Genomic DNA, 23139 nt, shown 5'->3' with positions numbered 1-23139 from the left:
ACCAGCTACCCAGAGTTGTCAGAACCGGTGTGAGGGTAGACAGATATAAAGCTATACTAAAATGTGTGTGCAACCTGTTCCTGCAGTCAAAAGCTTTACTCAACAGTTACAGCAAAGATTGCGCAGAAAATGACTTAAGATTCAAGGTTAATCTTAATAAAGAAGGTCAAAACAACCTGCTTTAACTTTTTTTTCTCAACTTGTGATGTGACTATTGTACTGACACTGACTCCTTTAATGTTTTCTTTGTATTCTACTTCTCTGTTCAGTTCAGTTAACCCTTATTGTCCCCAAAGGACCACTTACTGTATAGTCAGCAGTTACACACAAGAAACAGCACACAACAACCTCATCAACAACAATTCTCACCTGCTGGAATTTCTCAGGCTGACAGCAGTGGCAATGAAAGATTTCCTCAGGCTATTGGCTTTACAGAGTGGCATTTTATACCTCTGGCCTAATGGCAAATGTCGACACTCAGCCCAAAGTGCAAGGCTGGGATCAGATTTGATAATCTTGGCTTTCTTTAATGATCTAATATTATAGAAATCACTAAGATTGCCAAGAGGGATGCCAGGAATTTTTCTGCATTGTTTAACAATGCTCTGCAAACAGTTGTTATTCCTGACTGAAAGTGGCCCTTGCTAACAGATGACAGAAAAAGAAAATAATGGACTCAATAAAACAAGATAATAACACTTTTATGTAAACAGGACTGACATTAAAAGTGTTAGGTGTCCGAAAATTGCATACCCTGGTGTTCTTTTTCAGCCAGTGACTCTACCAGGGGGTCGGAGCTCAATTTTTCATCAATACGTACTCCCGGGTATTTATATCGTGGCACCAGCTCAACCAGAGTGAAAGAGGTGGGGCTTTTACTAAAGTCAACACACATTTCTTTCATCGCAACCATATTTGTTTAGAAAGGAAGCTTTGCACCATTTTAAAAAGTCATTAACTACCAGGCCATGTTTCGTGTCTTCACTACAACAGAATCATCTGAAAACCTAATAATGTGATGCCCTGTGTAATGGCTCTGGCAGTCATTTGTGTATAAGACAAATAAAAGGGGGGGAGGACACGTTCCTGGGGAGACTCAATAAAAAAGGGGCTCCAATAAAACACATTACTGTCTCCAACATCACTTCCTTTATTAATTTGAATTTCGAATGTGTTCATGACTAAAGGGTCATGACTAACTGGTCAAAAATCATTAAATGACTTTGCTATTTTGGACTTTGGGAAGGGTACAATTATTGACTCCTTCCATAGATGAGGAACTTTACGCAAATGCAGGGAAAATAAAACAGAATATTTCTGCAAGCTGTGAGGTACAGTTTTTCAGAAGATGTCCTGCAATGGCGTTGGGACCAGGACTTTTCTTTTACCCGAATCCACAAAATAGCTTCAAGACTTGTCAAAAGTAAAAGAATGTGGTGTGAAATTTAAACCAAGATCCCTAAAAACAGACAGCTACTCATTAAAATCAATAATGTTAAAACGATTATAAAAAACATTCAAAAAGGTTTTCACACTTTTAAATTGGCTCAGAATTGTTCTACCATCATCCATTTTGTCAGGTAAACGAACTGTTACTACACCTCCCAGCATGCACTGCAACTCTGATATCACTGGCAGAGGTGACAAATAGCAGCTCAATCTAAAAAAAATTAAATTAAACTAAAACCACACAGAGGTTTTTCCAAGGCGACTAATTTTTCCTTTTTTTTTCCTTCTCTCAGTCGTCTGCCAACTGTTGATCATCTTTTCTCCTGTTTTCGGACAAAGGAGGAGATTTGCACAAACACTCACCACTCCATACTTTCCTAGAAGAAAACCTACTCGCCTACACCCCCCATCCTCAGACTCCACCGAAGACCCGAAGACAAGTCAGCCAAAGTAAATAGTTCTTTCGTTTTATTATTTTCATACTTTTCTGGTCTGGGCAGAGTAAAGAGTAGGAAATTGTGTCATTTAGTTAATCCCACGTGTTTAACTGATTTGTTGCATTCAATGCTTTATTGAAGTGTTTTGTGCTGAACTGCGTTGAATGCCGTTTAAATATTGTTGGACTGTGAAGCATTCTGGTGCACAGTTACAGTGTCTGACTTGGCCTGGTTCTACCGTTCTGTCAGCTGGGGGCTGCTAATCGGGTCACATCACAAAAGCCAGTCAACAGATTGGTTAATCTGTAAGTGTCACAGGTTTACAACACTGGTGCCAACTTAACAACTTTCTAGCTATTTTTAGCGAGTTTTCAGAACCCTCTAGTGACCTTTTTTAAAAAAGCAACTAGTGACAAATATAGCAACTTTTTTCTGTGTTATTGGAGACTTGGCAACTTGTTGAAAGCACTGAAAGCACCATTGGTTCTGCAGTTAAGGCTTAGTTAAAGTCACACTTTGGGGTGTCGAGCAGAGCTCCGTCAGTAGAGCTAGCCTGAACAAGCGCTGTAGGTGTTTACACATGATGCTGACGATGGTGCAGTATTCTCTGAAAACACAGCTGCAGTAGGATGGCTGGAACTGCTTTTTTTTCCACTCGGATCACCGCTTCTTCCCTGGGCTTTCTTTTTGGCTTTCACAAAGCAACTCTACATATTTTTCCATGTCTTACGACAAACTCTTCTTTACCGATTGCAGCAGCAATCACCTTTAATGAGTTTTGTGCCATTTGGCTGTCCCTCATATGATCCCTCATAGATGGATCATATAAATGTCAGTACAGGCGAACTCACTTAGCAAGGGTTCCTTCGTTTTCCCCTGTTTTGAACTAAACTACGGTTGCGCGGTTCTGCTCCAACTTACAAAAATCTGAGGTGCATGCCCAGGTGCCGCACAGCTCCTGGACACTCGTGCAGGGGCTGGGACAGTGCCCTGTTCAATGGGTCAAGCATGAACCTAGTATTACTGTCCTCAGCAAGCAGCGAGTGCTGCCGTGAGCTTCTCTCACTTCCCAAGCACTGACAGGTAGTAGGCCTCATAGCAGCCTCGACGTGTAGCACACTCTGCCTGAAGTCAGAACACAGAGGAGAGAGGAAAGGAGACCCATACCACTCCATGTCCACCTTGCAAATGAATCGCAAAGCATCAACTAATACCTCCCTTGATTACAAAACGAGATTTAAATATAATGCAAAACTAACTTTTAATTTAATGTTTTTTTCAGCCATGACCAAAATGAAGATGACATACTCTTCCTGTGAGCCAGCACAACATGGATGTTGAGGGGGATAAAAATACAATGAACCTGAAATAGGGCCAGACCATACTTTCATTTTCATTTCACATTGCTATTAACAAGTTGTAAAAATGTTTTTACAAAAATCATTATTATTTTGATTCTTATAAAATGTTCATGTTTCACTGACTTCATTGCTGAAACTTAATTAAAAAAAACATAAATCCAAAGTAACTGCCAGAGTTTCTCTTTTATGATAATTACTTGAACAAATATGCAAGTTAGGTGATGAAGTCATCTAATGACTTCTAGCAACTTTTAGGACAGCCAATAGCTACTTCGTTTACTGAGGAGTTGCTAACAGTGCTTCAAAATGTAGCTAAAATGCAAACCAGTTACTCAGAAATTACAACACACAACTAAGGAAGGGTACCTTTCACATTTGATTGTTTATGTGGTAATAAATGTTAATAAATGTTAATTCGTTTAATAATAAAGTCTCAAAAACTTTTAATTTAACATATTTATTTCTCAGTATATAAACTGAATGTATCATCACAACATCCAGCTGTTTGTATTGTAACATCGCAGTTGTTTGAAACATTTCTTCAATATGAAAACCCTTAACTGACTGCGCAGTGTTTTTTCTTAATAATTGGTGACTGTACCAGCGGCTACTGACGTCATTACGCTTTTGTGCATGCAATGTTTCGTTCATGTCCAGCATGAAAAATCGCCCACTCTTCCACTCCTTCAGTGTCACAATGATGAGTTTAGGTTCCGAAACATTGTAACGTTTGATTTTACGTGAATCAGTACGAGGTAGTACTGTTGGGACCCAAAGCCATGGATTTCAACATTAAACTCTGGACCTTTCTGGAACTTTCAAAATAAAGTGCATTAACCTTCTTCCGGCACAGCCAGGAAACGGGATAACTGTGGACTTCCTGTGACGCCACTACCCAAATAAAAGCACAGCGGTTGCTACATCCGCCCTCTTCCACACCGGTGACCATTGGGATAGGAGGGGAACAAAGCGCGCTGATGTCTTTTGCTGTCAAAAAGACATAAACTCTTCAACTGGATCCAAGGAAGCCATACGATCATCGATCATATGCAAAGATAAGTACGAATGAAATACTGTCTATGTATCCGGTATTTTCATTCATGAACGGGGGTAATTAAGGTACAAGCATTGCTTGACTGTCTCTCCGAGCCCCCGCAGACGCAAACGGTGTTCGAGAGAAGCCCCTGCAAAGACGCGGTCTCCCAGTCTGGAAGGAAGACAGCAGAGACCGCAGTGGACAGGACGGACCGCCCAGCTACAGCTCCGGAGCTAACCCTTTTGTTCACAGAACGAACGCACCTTCTGATCGTGAGAAGCTGAGGAGGTTAGCAGAAAGCTAACCCTTTGTTCACTGTGGATACCTTCTTCAAACTTCATTGCCCCTTGGACAACATTTCCTCACCATGGTCAGAGGTTATGTTTGGGCAGATTAACAGGATGAAATAATCTGAACATTTTCATTTATGAAGTTTAGTTTTGTTTTTGTGAAACTCGGCTACCTTATTGCTAGCAGGCTATCTGCAACACACGTGCCGGTTTGTGTTTTTTGTATGTTTTTAAAGTTAAGACAAACTTTATTTAAAGGGTGATTTTTTTAAACAGAACATTAATCATAACGTGCCGTCCGCTCTTATGCAATTTAACCCTTATATTAACCCTGGTATTTTAAAGATATGTGTTTGTTTCTGGTGCTAAGCTCTCAGCTTCTTTGTTAGCTCAACTGCTAACTGGAAAGAACACGTGCTTGCTACTAAAGAGTATTTAACAGGAAGGTTGTTAGTTTCAAGCTAGTGAATAATAGTCCCTGAACATCATTTACCAGATTTGATAATTAAGTAAACACCATTAAGTCCCGTTTCTCCAGAAAGATTTGGCTCGTTTCCAAAATATCCCCTTAATAATATTTCTTCAAATATTATTTGAATAAATGAAGACAGCTAATGAGACACTGTTGAGAATTAGTCATCCAGAAGGTTGGTTTTATTCAGCAGATCATTATTTAAAATATTATTTCATTAAAATAATATTTTATCTGATCTTGCATTGTGATTGGTTGTCTAAAGGTCTGCTGATTATTGCCTAAGTTAGTTCCAAGACTAACTTAACTTCACTTCCAGATTCTTCAAGATAATCCTTGGTTCTCAAACATAAACATTGCATGGTAATGTTGCATCACTCTTTTGGTCATAATTTCCAATCATTTTTAATCAACTTGTTTATATTGTACATAGCCCATTAGTCTTCGTTATTCTTTAATTCTGCTTGGTAGTTTAGTTGGATTGTTTTAGCATAGTAAAGAGTTTGTTGATTGAAATATGTTTGACTTTGAGTTGACTTATTTTTGTTAATAAATTCTTGTATTTTAAGAAATTGTGTGAATTCATTCCATGTGTGCAGAGTTTATGCTGTTCAATAATGTCAGAGCTCGTCTCACACCTACCTATTTTGTCCTAATACCATCACCTTACTGGGCTGGTATTCACAGGACAACCTTTAACAGACCAAAATATTATTTGATAAAATATTAAAATATTAATATTAAATAATATTCTCAGATTCATAATTACAACAGTACCGACAGAATTTGTTTGTTCCTATAAAGGTACTGAATTTGGTATCCATTCCCTACACACAACATACGGTTAGTCATCAAAAGAATTCTCTTAACTGTAACTTAGGCTACCGATCTGGAAACTGACCCAGAATCAGTCCTGCATCAACACCACCAGGTGTGTTGTCTCAGCTAAATCTGAGGCGGCAGTCAGCAGTGTTTGTTTTTATCAGCTTTTATGCTAATCTAACTGCTTTGAACTGTCTAATCTGCAGCCTGCTTCAATCAACTGAAGATAGCCGTTTGCTTCCTATATGGGACTTCTATAATCATAAAGGGATTATTGTACATTTACAAAGTTCAGGCAACGTATTGCAATTTTCCTATGTTTGAACACAGACAGACCACAGATGCTGTCTATATTACAAACGACATCAAATTTCCCAGAGTCTCTCAGGTTTTCCAGCCAAAAATGCAAGTGAAAGGTTTATGGCAAACTTCTCACTGCCGTGCTTGTCGGTTTTTTAGATTTATGTCTTTGACCATTAAAGAGTCTTACCTTAGAGGCCCTCCGGCGGTCAGGACACTCAGGGTGCTGACACACCACCCAGTCTTCCTCCTGGACTGGCTTATCATCTGAAAGAGAACACATAGGTCACTCTGACATTTCTTTATGAATAAACACAAAAAAAATCAGCCACACTGCCAGCTTCATTTCCATTAACACACCTTTCTTGGTGAGGCTGTAACAATATGTTGTGAAGTCTAAGACTAAAAGTGTCTGTGTTTATATGATGGTGAACTTGGATGAGAAAAATGGAGAGGAGCTATAAGCACAAGAAACTCATCAGTAAATGAATCAGCCATATGTATAAAAGAAGACGAAATTAGCTAAAGAGATTTCTTAATGGAAAGATAAACAGAAGGAAAAAGGATTGGATGTTTTTTTGGAAGAACATCAAACAGAAATGATAACTAAAGAGACAGGAAGCAAATAGAGTAAATGAGGGGAAGGCCTGGTCTGCCTTTTGTACGAAAGTGCACTTATCATGGAGGAGCTTGCCGCTTCCAACTGCACAACAACAAATCACCATTGTCAAATAAACCCCCAACATTGATTTGACTGACCGCATTGAGGCCATGATAAAAGGCAGTGTTTACATTTGTGTCCTCTACACGTACCCGAAAGTTAACAATGTCATAACAGAGACCCTGAGTGCACCGGCATTTACTGATCGGCCAAACGGGCAAAACAGAACGCTTGGGAAGAAAGGAGAAAGTTAGAGCAGGAGCGAAAAGCAGAGGGGGGTGGGAGGTGCTCATTGGGTGGGACAGGCAGTAAAAGGGCTAATAATAAAAAAAAATATCCAATTTCCAACCGTGACAACAAAAACTCTTCCGGTGTGCCACAATGACTGGTCATTGCAATGTAAGAGGTGGAATATCAGTAATCTTCTGTTATGGAGATGGAGCACTATGAGAGAATGAAGTCACTTTGTGGCTGTTCTTGAAGGCCAAGAAGAACAATAATGTGCCAACATGAAACAAAAAATCAAAAATCTGTGCTGCTTCAACTGGAAAATGTCACCTGGAGTCATCCAGTTGGCCTTAATTGCTCTTGCAGGTCAGGAAAAGATGGAAAAACACCGTAATTGGTGCATACCTTTCAACCCTTGGCTTCCCCACAGGAAAGGAAAGGGTCTGCCTGCCTATAAGTTAACTTAATAAATAACATTAAAAAACAAGACTAAGTAACCATGTTAGCAGCTTTGTGACTGATGAGAAAAAACAGCATTAGAGAACTTGTAATACAAATCCACAGAAAACATTTGGACACCGATTAACAGGTCCAACCATTGCTCTATTTTAGTACTGTAGAACTTCCACATTGTCATCACAAACTCCAACGTATATTATTTGGTGATCATGTTTTACAAAATAGTCCATTATTGTATAGTGGAAGCATGGATTTCATTTTTTTTGACAAATAAGTCCTGAGGGGGTATGTCAGTCAGTGACAACATCAGTTTCAAGTCTGTCAATACTCTATGCTGTTTTCTCAATAGCAACAATAATTAAATTTCATAGACAACATTATCTGTAATAATCAATATTATTATAGGAGCAACATTATAAAATGTTGTACAAGCAATAAGATCAAACCACACATTTTTGTTACATTTTTAATTTTTGTGTTAATAATGTGAAACCGTGGCATTTGCACTCAAGGTTACAATACAGTAGAATCTCATGCCTGACCATGCGTATTTTTAGCTGCATCATACTCTTTATTTCAGGATGATGAAGGAAACAGTGCTCTGCAAGATGCTCTCGATTTTCTTTTATCAGCCTAGCTCAGATTGAAAACTCAGACCTGTCTGCTGTGTTCCTCAGCCTCCATGATGTTGTTTGTTCACAAACGTTCTCTAAAAACCTCTGAGGCCTTCACAGAACAGCTGTAATAAAACTGATCAAATTACACACTGGAGGACTATACAGGTCCTTCTCATAATATTAGCATATTGTGATAAAGTTAATTATTTTCCATAATGTCATAATGAAAATTTAACATTCATATATTTTAGATTCATTGCACACTAACTGAAATATTTCAGGTATTTTATTGTCTTAATACGGATGATTTTGGCATACAGCTCATGAAAACCCAAAATTCCTATCTCACTAAATTAGCATATCATTAAAAGGGTCTCTAAACGAGCTATGAACCTAATCATCTGAATCAACGAGTTAACTCTAAACACCTGCAAAAGATTCCTGGGGCCTTTAAAACTCCCAGCCTGGTTCATCACTCAAAACCCCAATCATGGGTAAGACTGCCGACCTGACTGCTGTCCAGAAGGCCACTATTGACACCCTCAAGCAAGAGGGTAAGACACAGAAAGACATTTCTGAACAAATAGGCTGTTCCCAGAGTGCTGTATCAAGGCACCTCAGTGGGAAGTTTGTGGGAAGGAAAAAGTGTGGCAGAAAACGCTGCACAACGAGAAGAGGTGACCGGACCCTGAGGAAGATTGTGGAGAAGGGCCGATTCCAGACCTTGGGGGACCTGCGGAAGCAGTGGACTGAGTCTGGAGTAGAAACATCCAGAGCCACCGTGCACAGGCGTGTGCAGGAAATGGGCTACAGGTGCCGCATTCCCCAGGTCAAGACACTTTTGAACCAGAAACAGCGGCAGAAGCGCCTGACCTGGACTGTTGCTCAGTGGTCCAAAGTACTTTTTTCGGATGAAAGCAAATTCTGCATGTTATTCGGAAATCAAGGTGCCAGAGTCTGGAGGAAGACTGGGGAGAAGGAAATGCCAAAATGCCAGAAGTCCAGTGTCAAGTACCCACAGTCAGTGATGGTCTGGGGTGCCGTGTCAGCTGCTGGTGTTGGTCCACTGTGTTTTATCAAGGGCAGGGTCAATGCAGCTAGCTATCAGGAGATTTTGGAGCACTTCATGCTTCCATCTGCTGAAAAGCTTTATGGAGATGAAGATTTCATTTTTCAGCACGACCTGGCACCTGCTCACAGTGCCAAAACCACTGGTAAATGGTTTACTGACCATGGTATCACTGTGCTCAATTGGCCTGCCAACTCTCCTGACCTGAACCCCATAGAGAATCTGTGGGATATTGTGAAGAGAACGTTGAGAGACTCAAGACCCAACACTCTGGATGAGCTAAAGGCCGCTATCGAAGCATCCTGGGCCTCCATAAGACCTCAGCAGTGCCACAGGCTGATTGCCTCCATGCCACGCCGCATTGAAGCAGTCATTTCTGCAAAAGGATTCCCGACCAAGTATTGAGTGCATAACTGTACATGATTATTTGAAGGTTGACGTTTTTTGTATTAAAAACACTTTTCTTTTTTTGGTCGGATGAAATATGCTAATTTTGTGAGATAGGAATTTTGGGTTTTCATGAGCTGTATGCCAAAATCATCCGTATTAAGACAATAAAAGACCTGAAATATTTCAGTTAGTGTGCAATGAATCTAAAATATATGAATGTTAAATTTTCATCATTACATTATGGAAAATAATGAACTTTATCACAATATGCTAATATTTTGAGAAGGACCTGTATTCACTAATTAGGTGACTACTAAAGGCTGGTGGGACTGTGTTTTGCTAAGGGTTATCAGAGTGAAACGGGAGATATGAGAATGAGCAGTACACTTCTCAGATTGCCGTTTGTAAAACATGTTGAAAACAATGCATCATTATCCTTCCACTTCACAAGTATACAATCCTTGGTTGTGGCCTATCCCATATAATCCCAATGAAGAACAATGAAATATGTGGTTGTTAAAATGATAAAATGTAACATTGTTCATTGGGGTTATTAATACTTTTGCAAGGAACTGTAACTAACCATTATGAAAGATCATATCATCAATGGTAGTTCCAAAGTTATGTATTTGGAACATCTTTCTCAATTTTTATACATTCTGTCATTAGTTGACAAAGAGGAGAATGTTACGGGACATAAGAAGACTAAAATCTGACACTTTTTTGTTTTAACAGACTAGAATTAAACAGTGAATGTTTTAGTAATGAGGCATGTGCCTTGACCGTTAGTCAAACACTTTTCCTTGCACTGTTGTACTTATATGGTAATGTTTGGATAGTATTCGGTGAACTAAATTAAAACACCCCTAAAAAAGATGAATAGCGGCAGGATGATTTGGGATGATTGTGTCCAGTAACTGTCATGTAGCCATGAGGACTCATCCTCGTTGGCCATTAAAGCCTGAATGTCAGCCCATTAGGCAATCACTGCAATCATGAAGCCTAAAACCCAAACAGCGAGTCAGCCAAGCAACAGGCCTGGTCTCAGATCTCAGATCCCTGCCATTAGATGAGCTAAAAAGCTTTCTTTAAACACCTTTCAGCAATCCAGCTAAGGCAGAGTCTGTTTTTTCTGACTTCAACCACCTTCTTGGAAGTTGGGGGGGGGGGTCTCTCCTGTATCTCCACTTTGCTGGAAACAAGCTGAAACGTGCTCTCAGTCATGGCTATGGCCTCTGCCAGAAGGCTTCAGGGATAATGGTTCCCTGAGGGTTTACAAAAGCAGCAGGCTGCAGAAGGAGCCTCCAGCTTTTATGAAGTGCTTCCTAAAGCGGTAGATCCTTCACTACCACAGCCAAACTTCACACCTTTGCACTAAACAAATGCTACTTGGCCTCACTGGTGACACAGGGGTCTGGAAAAGTTTACAGGCTGACAGTGAAGTATAAATGTTCAGACACCATGCTATGTTTCAGATCAACTCACATTGAGTAGTGTTCTTTACTCAACAAACCTAAGAACTTTCAAACTCTTAGCTTTTTGGTTTTACATTATATTAACATTGTAGAAATAAGAGCTGCACAGGAAGTGTGTGTAAAATCAGTGGACTGCTTGGATGCCATATTGCATAGGTTTTAATTTTTCTGGTGCCATGCATTCAAACTGTGCTTGGCGATGATACTTTTGGCCCCTTGGGTGGACTTTCACTGTCTTATGCTTACACCAGGGATTAGTGACCAACATGCAACAGTTCAAGCTGAGTTATGGCGTTATTGTGGTAATAAGAGTGAGGATAATCAAATCTGTCTTTTCCTAATATCGTACAGTCGTGGTAGAACTCCACTTTGGCTCTGTTCAGGCAAGCAGTTAGTGTCATCGTCAGGTAAAAACAAATATTTACTTATTCAAAACAACATTTAAAGACTTATCTACTGCAGGTAAGACACTAACTACTTAACTACTTACAAAAAATCTGAGCCATTACTTAGGAATTGGATTTATAGATCAAAATATTTTGTATTCTACTTTTTTCTCTCTATTTGTGCTATAATAAAGAATAAACAAACCTGATCTTTCATATTTCGTTGTTTCAAAAGTAACATAGTTTACACCCAAAAACAGATAAGGTCAGAATCAGAGCAGAACAGGCCTTTAAAATGAGCTTAAAAAGGCTGAATCTAAAAGAAAACGTTTGAGACTAAAGGTGTCTTAAGGTTTTGCAAATATGTAAATCTCGAGTAAAATGTTGTGTTTTAGAGACACCAAGATATTCAAAACATCCCCCTAAATACAAGTTTTGAATATATTTATTGAAATGGTGGATGTGCTATTCAATACACTCTTTTTAGTAATAATCCGAACCAAGCTACGCTTTGTTGTAAAACGCATTTTTCCATTGGGATCATCACAGCTCAGAACCTTTGGGAATCCAAGCAGTATTTTCATCATATGAGATGAGAAAACTTAAAGTAAGCAGTTAAAGCAAACCTTTAAGTTTGTCTCATTTAATAGAAAATAGTCAATGTCCAATGTACTTTCATTTATAATAACTAGACTTGAAAATAATATCCCTAAATAGTTCCTGAATCTAAACTGCACCCCACCACCCTAAATCCTAACCTCCCAACCCTGCCCTGATTACGTGTTTCGTTGCAAAAACACAGCACTATCTGCTGAACCTCCATCTTCTCTCTTACTTGTTCATATCTTGCTGACTCTCCTACTTTCTCTCTCTGATGAACTGGAATTCCTGAACTCAGCAGTGCTGATTAAGCCGAAAAGCAAACACAAGCACACAGTGCATGAACACACGTGACGGTGGACAATGAGTTTGCACACTAAAGAGAGACGGTGGTACGTTGCTTCCACACAGCCCTGCTCCGACCTGCTTCAACTCCACGAGACACTGCCTGGGGCAACGATCCTTTAGGTGCCCATAAATAAGCCAGAAGAGTCAAGGCCAGCTGAAATCAACTACCCTGAGTGTTCCACTACATCGGTTTCCATTTCCTTATTTTGTATTCTCCTAATTTAAGTTCCTTCCTTCAAATTAAGACTAAATAGCCTTCTACAAAAGCAACTCACATGCTGAAGTGTTTAGTGACATTGAATTTTTTTTTATTAAACAATCAATATTAAAGCTTTAAGCAAAAACATTTTATACCAAAAAATATTACAACACATTAACTCGAGCTGCAGGAAATTGGAAATTTTACAATAATACCAAAGCAATAAAAGATTATTAATTAGGGAAGAGATTAAGAAATGAGAAGAAAAGTCATCATCTGCAGCCCTAAAGCATGTACTCTCTGGTTCTACTGTGATTTTGGACATGAAGTATGTCTGGGGTGCAGGGTCTGCAGCTTCATTGCTTTTTAAACATCACATTTGCCAACTGCGCACTGCCTAAAATCTGTTATTACTGTGACTCACTCAGGAAAACTGAGCCCACAGCAGTTCCTGTGCTGCACTGTGGAGCCTGATAGCTCTTGTGATGGGAGTATGAGATGAAACATTGAAGTTTCACGTATTTTTTCATTTCATTTCAACATGACCCTGTACAAGTGCTCTGCTTGCTGTGTTCTAATTCATTTGCAAATGTTGTAGAAAAAAAAAGGCTTGAATATGAGAAATAACTGAAAATTATTAGATCAAGGGCAGAATGAGCAAAATAAAAACTCCAAACCTTCAAATGAGAATCAGCTTTATTGCCAAGTTTATGCACCCAAACAAGGAATCTGACTCCAGTACACTTTGCTCTGTGTGCACCCTGCTTAAAAAGTGCACACAGTTGTAACGCAACTCCTGTCAGTCATGTTTCAAGACGCCTACTTTGATAATCCACATCCTATTTTTCCGGGCATGGCTTGCAGAACTGTATAGTAAGTCATGAACATTTATTTGTTGATTTAATGAATCTAGGTTTTCCCTTACAGTCTTAGTATTTATTTTTACCCTTTACGCGCTCACGGTGAGAGGGAGACTGTATTGGATGTTGCAGCTTCCTGTCTGTGTGACGTCAACATGCTTAGCTGTGATTGTTTGTACAGGTGCACACAAGTCATTTTTACCAAGTCCAAGTCATGTCCCACGTCTTGGGGAGATAAGTCTAAGTCAAGTCTACGGTCAATTACTAAACAGAGTTCTGTTCCAATGGATGCATGCTATTTAGTCTGCCTATGAGACTACATTGCTGTAGGGTGCAATTTCAAATCCTGTACAGTTTTATCATGTAGCCTAATTCAATGGCGACTGTGGCTCAGTAGGAAGAGTAGTTGTCTTGCAATCAGAAGGTTGTGGGTTTGATTCCAGCTTCCTCCTGCCATATGTCGATGTGCCCCTGGGCAAGGCACTTAACCTCAAGTTGCCTACCGATCTGCGTATCGGTGTATGAATGTGTAAGCGTTAGTGAGTGCGATTGGGTGAATGTGGCGCTAGTGTAAAGCGCTTTGAGCGGTCTGTATGACTGGAAAAGCGCTATATAAATTCGGTCCATTTACCATTTAACAACTAATAATAATACAAATAATAATTCATCAAGTGAAAAACTAATATGAAGTTCTATAAACTATTTTAAAAAATTTATTAGGTGTAATATACATTTAATGTTGAGTAAAAAAGAGAAAAGTAATACCTGTCAATGTCATATTTCTCAATGTATCAAACAAGAAGTGCTCTTATTTTGAAGAACCATTGTGGTTTTTAAATGATTATCATCATTAACATCTGTTAATCCTAATGTTGGATATGTCTACCTCTTTACTACATGTTGCACTAGGTAGGGTTTGGTGGATTTTTTTCTTCCTCTGAGTCAAATAATTTGCGGGGTTATTAGAAAGTCATGTTCTAAATTCAAAACCTTTGTTGTCATGTCTAAAGTGTAAACAGTAGACCAAGGTAAATATTAATTCTGAGTCTAGAGTCTTTTTAGCTTGATTTTAAGTAAAGTGTCTTTTTGTTTTTTGCCACTTAGGTGTAACTCAGGTCCAAGTCTCAGACTTGAGTCTTGATCCCCGGTTTGGGAAAGATGCTGAGACACTGCACTGGATTTTAAAGACATTAAAAAAAAGAAGAAAAGCAGCAACTTCACAAAGAAGTAAAACTACTAACCACAACTAACTGAAAAATGTTAATTACCAAATTATAAGTAAGTCGTATCAAAACAGAGAAGAAGCACTCTAATGTTAGCTTAGCATATCAGCAAAGTGACAGGAGGTTGTTGTAGACCGAAGTTGTATGTGTCAAGTTAGATATATCTTTATTTATAAAAAGATCTTTAATCTTCGGTTACGCGTTGTCAGAGTATTATAGCAGCTTGTAAACCAACTAAATGGTTTCTGTTTTGAGTCTTTACCGGGTGACGTGTGCCGCATGTCTTCCATCTCTTTCCACCCCATTTCCTGTCTGCCTACTATCAGAAAGAGAAGAAAAATAAAGGCCTCTAGTGAAGGCAGTGTTGGATTGGGACTCGGCGAATGCCTAGTCTTAAAATTACTCAGATCGGTATAGAAAGAAGTGTAAGAAATTTTTTTTCAACTGTTATTTTATTTTTTTCATTAATTTTATTTATTAATTATCATTATTATTATTATTACTATTTATATTGCTATTGCGATTATTATTTTTACTATTACAATTATTATTCCTCCATTGTGCACCTATACCCTTACAACACATATGGCATATTCAACAATGGTTTACAGAACCAAAACTAAAAAACTCTAACCAACAAATAATTGCACTCTAAAACAACATTGGGCTGTTGAAAAAGGGTTGTTACATCCACCATCTGCACTAGCTGTAAACAATACGATCATTTCATGTTATAAGGGGGAGCTACTACATGTTATAAGGCAGTAAGCTACTTATCAATAGCGGATTACATTAGCATAGAGGAGCAGACTGTTTAATCCAGCCAGATTGGCTTTTATTGGTGGTTAACCCCCCACAAAACCTTGCTGACACTGAACATTATTCCTGTTAGTCTTTATTGGTACACTGGTTACAAGTATAATGTATGACTGGGCCAACGCAGGCTAATAAATTACACACCTCTGGGTTAAGACTCAGTCCAAATATTGCCAAAACAAAACCTCTCCCTCATTCCCTGAACTCTTAACTTCATAACTCCATGTTAACGAGAAGAGGCTGAAACTGAACATATTTAGATTTAAGCCTTTTTTCCTAGGAATGTTAAGAATGCGCGGCTCTGACTTTAGTTAAGTGAGGTCTCGTTGTTTCACCAAGAGAAGAGCTGAGCTTATGAGTGCCTTTGTTAGGGCTTAACTCTTCTTTTTTTCACACAATGTTTTTATGAGTCCAGCATACCCCCGCCCCTCAACATAAAGCAACACACACCTCCCTGTGATGAGATATTTGTGAAAAGATTGGTCCAGATGGGAGGCAGGTAGGTAGAAACAAACACATCACCACGGACAGACAAAAAAGGCTGGGCAGTATGACGGCAACATGGCAAAAATCAAGGAAAATGCATAAAAATCTATCAATATTATTTGCTTCCCCAATCAACTCTAAATCTTTCAAATGTGGTTATGACCACAAGTAATTTCCATACATATACATACAGGTACCTTTTTAAATCAAAATATTGCTTTAAGTATTTCCAAATAATCTTGAAATTGATCTTCATCGTGATTCAACAAACACATTAAAAACGTATGTTGATTCCTGAGTTAATCTGATGTTCGGAGGTCTGTATCTGTTGGTGGAAAGTTGGTGACCTCTTTGAGTATGTGCCTCAGCATCTACTGACCCCATAGGTATTTTTGAGGCCTATCACTTTGTGACTGAGCTGCTGTCGTTCCCAATCGCTTCCCCTTCCTTATAAAATGACTAACAGTTCACTGAGGAATATTTAGTAGTGACAGCTTGATTTTCTGCACAGGCTGCATCCCATCATGAAACTGTTATTAGGACGATTAAGTCATTGACGGTAAGGACCGAACCCCGGACCATATTCATCTACAGGTGGAGGAATCCAAGCTGAACACAGCTGTTTCTAATGCTCAGCGTTCAGTGGCAGCAGGAGCAGAACACACCCTTTTAACTAAATGCTGTTGCAACCCCAGAGTGGTGAAAACACATATGTGCATCACCCACTATTCTACTCATTCCTTCCATCCTTCTCCCTCGTCCACCACATTTGAGAAAGCCTGGGGTCGCCACGTTTAAAGCTGAAAACCACAGAACAACAAGTGCAAACGCTTCCAAAGAAGGGTGGAGGAGCACTAAACGATTTACAGTTTACAAGTAGGAAAGGAAAACAAATATCTGAATTACTCTGCTCACTCATTTTGAATTGGTGTAATGACAATGTGAAAATGCAGGATTCTTCTGCCTTTCCATCTCCCTCCATATCTGAGGGACAACATGACTCCCACCCTGAGGTCATGTATTAGCCGAGACCTTAAGAACCCCTCTCCATATTTAAGAGGGATCATGAGGCTTAATGCATTGTTTGAATTTCTGAGCATAATTATGTCAGAAAGTACAGTAATTGGTCACATATAAAAAGAACATTATATATTAGTTTGGCCTTTTCAGACAGTTTGGTATTTTTATGTGGTTTATGAGTACCAAACCTCAAACAAAATAATGTGTTCTACTCTTCCTTGGGTAAAAATGAGTTGAGAAACATGTGCTTTTATTCTGGTTACAATTAGGCCTCACTGGTTAACGTAGCAGGATGCAGGAAAGAAGATTAGTTTGTGGAAAACAAAATATGGCTCAGTAAATTCCAAATGATATGCTTAAAATATGGATTTTGTCATAAGGTAGAGTGGTTTATATTCCTGCTTCATGCAATCAAAGTGCTGCACAGCAAACACAATTAAACAGTCTCATACCAGTAAAAACGAACAATAAAACTTACAAACAATGAAACGAAAGAAGAGGCAGTTTATTACTCCACCTGGAGCAATGAAGCTGACCAGTCTATGGCACACAAAAAGGGAATTACTATCATTTAAAAATTTATATAAAATCATGAATAACTCTTGATGAATCATGAATAACAATCTTTAAGACAAAAGTAAGGTTGTAACTGAAGAAAAGCTAGTTTTGACAACTGAACAGATTTCCTCAGTAAACCTCAGGAAGGTGTTGATAACTATAACAAGATTTGCAACAAAAAGCTGACTGTAGGAAGTGAAGGGCTCAAAAAGGCTATGGCAAAAGTCTAATCTCTCAAATACCATATATTCTGCTTTATAAACTGTTAAAATGCAGAAATTTGAAATTTATCTATCGCAGCCCATGTAAAGATTTGTTAGATTTTCTATTAGAGGGCAGACACATTTGGATTTAATTTACAAAATTGTGGGAGAGAATCTTGTATTTATAAAAAAAATAAACCATAACACAACAAATGTAATAAGAACAATAGAATAGACCCTTGAGGGACTCCACATAAAAGCAGTGGGTGGTACTCTTAAAGAAAATCTGTCTACGTGGACTGAGAAGCTCCTTTTGGTTATAAAAGACTTAAAGCACTGTACAACAGTTCCCTTAAAACCAACGCAATGTAGCACTATTACTGTACATATCTCATGAGGTTGTCATAAAGCCTATGCAAAAAAGCCTTGGTGAAACATTGCATTATATAGCAAGCAAGTTGATTGCAAAATAAGACCCAACATACAAGAAAAAAGAGAGATTTTCCCTCTGGATTAAGAAGCTATTACAGCTGGGCATACCTCAATTCCAAATATGGCTGCAAATGATCACAAACACAATTTAAGATGGAAATAAATTGTTGTTGTTGCACATTCCGCTTTGCAACCATGTTCCCATTTTGTAACCTCTTCCGACTGATTTGTGCTTCCACCTCTTTAGTGAGCTTAAGACATATGCGTTGTAAGATCTTGTTTAGAAATATCAGGATTGCATCAGGGGAGCTGATGCCCATCTCCAGTAGTCTATGGGCAGGAGGCGGGGTAAAACCTGGACAGGTCGCCAGTCCATCGCAGGGCAACACACAAACAACCAAGCACACACTCATTCACACACCTCAGGACAATTTAGAGAGACCAATTAACCTCACACACATGTTGGATGGTGGGAGAGAGCCGGAGTACCCGGAGAGAACCCACACATGCACGGGCAGAACATGCAAACTCCACGCAGAAAGAGGGACTTGAACTCAGGACCTTCTTGCTGCAAGGCAACAGTGCTATCAACTGTGCCACAGAGCAGCCCAAATGTAATAAACATTTTTTTTTCAAATTTAAACAATCAAGATTTCCATTATTAGCATTTTAATCATGATTATTTTTAATTATTATGCATGTTTTTGCATGATCGAGTAGCTATAAGATCTATATGCTTTTAAGACAAAATTACACTTAGAGAGGCTTTAAAAAAAAGGCTAAAACTACATATTAAATGTATTTAATAAGTCAATAGAAATGGTAAAACATGAGGTTTGATAGTTTACAGTTTAAAACATGGAATTCCTCTTTTTGATTTCTGCAAAACAGTAGCTGGAACACCAAAAGGTTCGCTGGCAGAAAAAACAGGATGAAGGACATTCTTGCCCAACCTTTTTTTTTAAATATAATTTCCCTTTCACTAATGGCATGAATTGGGCAGCACAGTGGAAGAGAGTGCCCCTGAACCACATCAAAAACGTCTGTGAGAGGAGACGAGGAAGCCTTTTAACTTCAGCCATGGACTTCTTCACTGGTAAATATTTCAACATTTCATGTGTGTTGGCTCTCTCATTCAAAATCTCACTCCTACCTTATATGAGCCGGTTGTCATGTCACTTTAGTGAGTCCATCCTACTAAAGAATGAAGCAATGAGGAAAAAATAACTTTTAATAACCTGGTGATATCCGAGTTAAGGTTTCAAGAATAGCAGATAATGTGATTAGAAGAAAATGAGTGCATTACAATGTGAAGTAATGCATATCATGTCTTCATATGTCATGTTGCATTTGAACATCTGAGTTTCTCCATTTCTAAGGTCCAAACTGTGAAAAAGAATAAAAACTGAAGCACCCCCTGAAGTTGGTATTCCAACTAGGAAATTTGTAGGTTCCTCACCAACTACAACCTTAACATCTAATCTCAATTTCTGCTCTCTTTCCATACAAATATTGTACCATTTACAGCTAAGCCTATTATGTAATTATACCCCTGGCAAATTAGGATGTCATTTATTCAGATTTTCCCACCATCTTTCTTCTTACCAGAAATAGTAGTATTGTTTTGCGGTGGCCCAGCCAGACTCTTGCTTGAATCTAATAAAGAATCTCTGGAGGAACCAAAAAATTAGGACGATGGCAAAGAAGCATTCCAGCCTCAAAGACTTGGAGCTCATCACCAAAGAGAACTCTTCAAAATACCAGTGGAAACATACAAAAACCTCGTCAGCAAAATTAAGAAGAGTTTGATTATTGTGATGCCAATAAAGCTTTTTCCATTTAAATATTTTTCACATATCAGTTTTAAACAAAATGTAAATAAAAAAAGCAGGAAGTGTTCAATTCTGGAAAATCTCAAAGCCATGTTTATCCAAATATTTAACTCTAACATTTAACATAGGTTCTGTCTCCTAAACCCACCTGCTAATGCAGCATCCATGATACAGATTCCCATTTCAAGATACACAAAAAGTCTGAGGACTTGAACTTGATCCGCCCATTTAAAAAGTTAGCTTACCAGACAGATCATGGATGTCATCCAGTGATGATGACCATGAATAGCGCTCCATTGTCATTGGAGTGATGGGAGGCATCAAAGCTTCCAGCTCATATTCACCCCGCTTCTTCCAGTACAGAAACATCTTCAAGGAGTGGTTGTTTTATATAGTAATGACTATGAGGTGTGTGTTAAAAACATTACTTTAAAACTGAGTTTCACCTGTACTAAACCGGAAATGTATTATAAACTACCATCTCATCTTCACTTAAACAAAAAGGAAAACCAAACATTTTACATTAAACCGTTGCAGTATCTTTGAAAACCAAACCTTGCAGCAGCCCAACTTTAAATGCTACCATTTGCCAGTATGTTCATGCAAGCACCATTAATTCCCTTGAAGTACAATCCATTAGATCTCTGGGGCATAGGAGCATTGATTCTAAACCTAGAATCACCTTCTTCAGTCTACAAAGCAATGACTAATACACATCTTTGGACCTTCTGTTCCAAGCCCTCTTCCTGTTGATCCTGTAGATCTTTCTAGGTTTTCCACTAATCATCCACTGAAAGCCACCCACCGGGTGCTGTCAAGCACCAACTGCTGTCCTCTTTTAATCCACTTAAGCAGACTGTTCCTGACTAAAATTACGGATGTCCAGCTGCTAAAAGGTGTAGCAATCCTATCTCCAGGAGTAAGCAACAGTTCCTTTCCTGCTGCCTTCCTCGAGCTTTGATAACATCCATGGTCAAGTTTTCTCAAACTGCTCAAAACTCTTGTGGGTGCCGAGCAGCTCATGTGTAGGATCTCCTCGCAACGAGGGGGGGCTGTCTGCCCACTACATTGGACAAGTGTTGTATTCATGCTGAGGTGAGTTGCATGCTGGGATGGGCAATCTGGGCCAATAGCTTTTGGACCGGGTGACACAAAGATCTCTTTTTGAGCACCCTCCTACATCCAGAGGGGACTTTTTTATGGTTTGCTCAAACTGTAAACGGCTGACATTTTTCTGCATTGATTAGTGCCCTTGCCCTTTATGGGTCTTGAAAGATTTATTTCCTTCCATGAATGCTCCAGCTCTGTGCAGAGGGTGCTCAGTCATTTCTGTGGTTGTACAATGAACACATTGGCTTTCTTGGATATGAGAATGAGCCACTGAAGTCTAGTTATACTCAACTGAGACAATGACCTCCACTTCCCTGATATCTCTGAAGAATAGCGAAAGGGTTGAAGCAACATGCAGAGGTATTTCTAGTCAAGACATAATATTTTCCACCAGTGTTGCTAAAATGTTCAAGCACTGCTATTATGCGTCTAAAACTGGAAAAGAAACACTGTGAGAATGTTCTGCACCGGCCGGGGGAAAGGAGGGACGTTGTCACACATAGCGACCCACATGTCCAATTTTGGGATAAGAAATTAGAGGGTAGGATGAGAGCTGGTTTGCTGCTCAGCTCCGGGCCTTGCAGACATATGGTAATAATTTGAAGCAGCTTTGAGCATGCTGCTTCCCTTTTAATGAAGAGAGCAGTTGTGCAGGAAGAGAACGCGGCTGCAAACACAAGGGCCAATTTCCACCTACTACAGAAACAAAGCGGGAAGCCGAGGGGGAATCGGACAGCCTGCCTTTTATCTTCCTTCACAAGATCAGTTTTTAATAAAGGGGCTCTTTTGTGAGCAATATCAAGAGCAGAACATACCAAGCCTGTTTTGTCAGCAGTACCAACATTGAAAGACAGTTTAATAAGATCTTCCTTAAACAATATGTAGACTTTTGTAAAAAGTGTCATACATACGTCATTTGAATATGGACTGAAAAACATATTCTTAGCAGAAGGTTAGAGACTGACAGATCTGAACAGGAACATGCTCCATTTTCTGTCAATGATCAGGTCCAGTGAAAGCACTGAAACTGAGTTTAAGTAAATCTACTTTTCCTCTGATTATTACAGAGCTACTTCTATTTATGCATCTTAAGTTTGGGTTAAACTCACAAGATGTCAACCAATGTGCCAGCCTGTCAGCTGGGAGTGTCATGTCTTGCTAGAATAACTGCATACTACCATTATCAAGAAACATATATTACAACTTTTAGGTGGAACAATGAACAACGTTTTGCTAAATATTTGGATCAACCAATAAAGTAAATTTCTTTGGTTTGGGAAGCCGATCTTAGACTAGAACGCTACGCTCTTGTTGAACCAGCTCCTAGTTATTGTCCAAAAGGCAGATACTTTTAAGACTAAGCTTAATACTCAGCTTTTTAATAAAGCTAATAGTTGAAGTAGATAAGGTAATCCTGAGGCATTTTTATCATTATGCTGCAATGGGCTTAAGCTGCTAAAGGACTTGCTGCCATTTTCTCTTGCTATTCTGTCTTACAAATAATTTACAACTGGTGTTAAAATTACCTGTTCTCCCTGAGTATTTTTCCATAGACTGTACACCTGGCCCAGTGTTTCTGTATTTTGTGGTGAAGGGGCAATGTAAAACCTATTGCAACTGTTATCTTTGTGTTCACCTTCCCTCCATCCAGGACTTATACAGGTCTAGGGTCAAGAAAAGAGCTGCCAAAATCTCTGCCGACCCCACACACCCTGCACATAAACTGTTTAGAGTTTTACCTTCAGGCCGCCGCTACAGAGCACTGTTTACTAAAACCAGCCGCCACAGAGACAGTTTCTTCCCCCAGGCTGTTTCTCTGATGAACATTCAATAGAGTGCAAACCAACAGCATACAGATGTTGCACCTTTTTTATTAGATATGTGTATATTGTACATTGTAAATTTGTATATTCTGTAATGCAAAAACAGAACAAAAGAGCAAAGTGTACCGGAGGCAAATTCCTTGTTTGTATGTACGAACTTGGCAATAAAGCTGATTC

General features: G+C 39.0%; 1 protein-coding gene across 5 annotated transcripts in view; it reads right to left on the bottom strand.

Moving 5' to 3' along the window:
- The window catches only part of plekhg5b (pleckstrin homology domain containing, family G (with RhoGef domain) member 5b), a 98989-nt gene that overhangs the window by 63431 nt on the left and 12419 nt on the right, over positions 1-23139 (bottom strand). Inside the window, exons 1-2 of one of the 5 annotated variants that reach the window (XM_047372480.1) lie at positions 20275-20926; positions 6358-6434 (exon numbers count right to left, since the gene is read on the bottom strand). In XM_047372480.1, the coding sequence (XP_047228436.1) occupies positions 6358-6434; positions 20275-20398 (201 nt within the window). In that variant the 5' untranslated portion in view covers positions 20399-20926. Of the gene's footprint in view, positions 1-6357; positions 6435-20274; positions 20927-23139 lie in introns of those variants that run through there. The other 4 variants (XM_047372498.1, XM_047372474.1, XM_047372490.1 and 1 more) reach the window with 4 other exon arrangements.

Source organism: Girardinichthys multiradiatus, chromosome 1 (genome assembly GCF_021462225.1).
Source record: "Girardinichthys multiradiatus isolate DD_20200921_A chromosome 1, DD_fGirMul_XY1, whole genome shotgun sequence".
NCBI lineage: Eukaryota > Metazoa > Chordata > Actinopteri > Cyprinodontiformes > Goodeidae > Girardinichthys > Girardinichthys multiradiatus.
The sequence above is the reverse complement of the archived record's forward strand: the minus strand, read 5'-3'. Positions and strand labels throughout refer to the sequence as shown.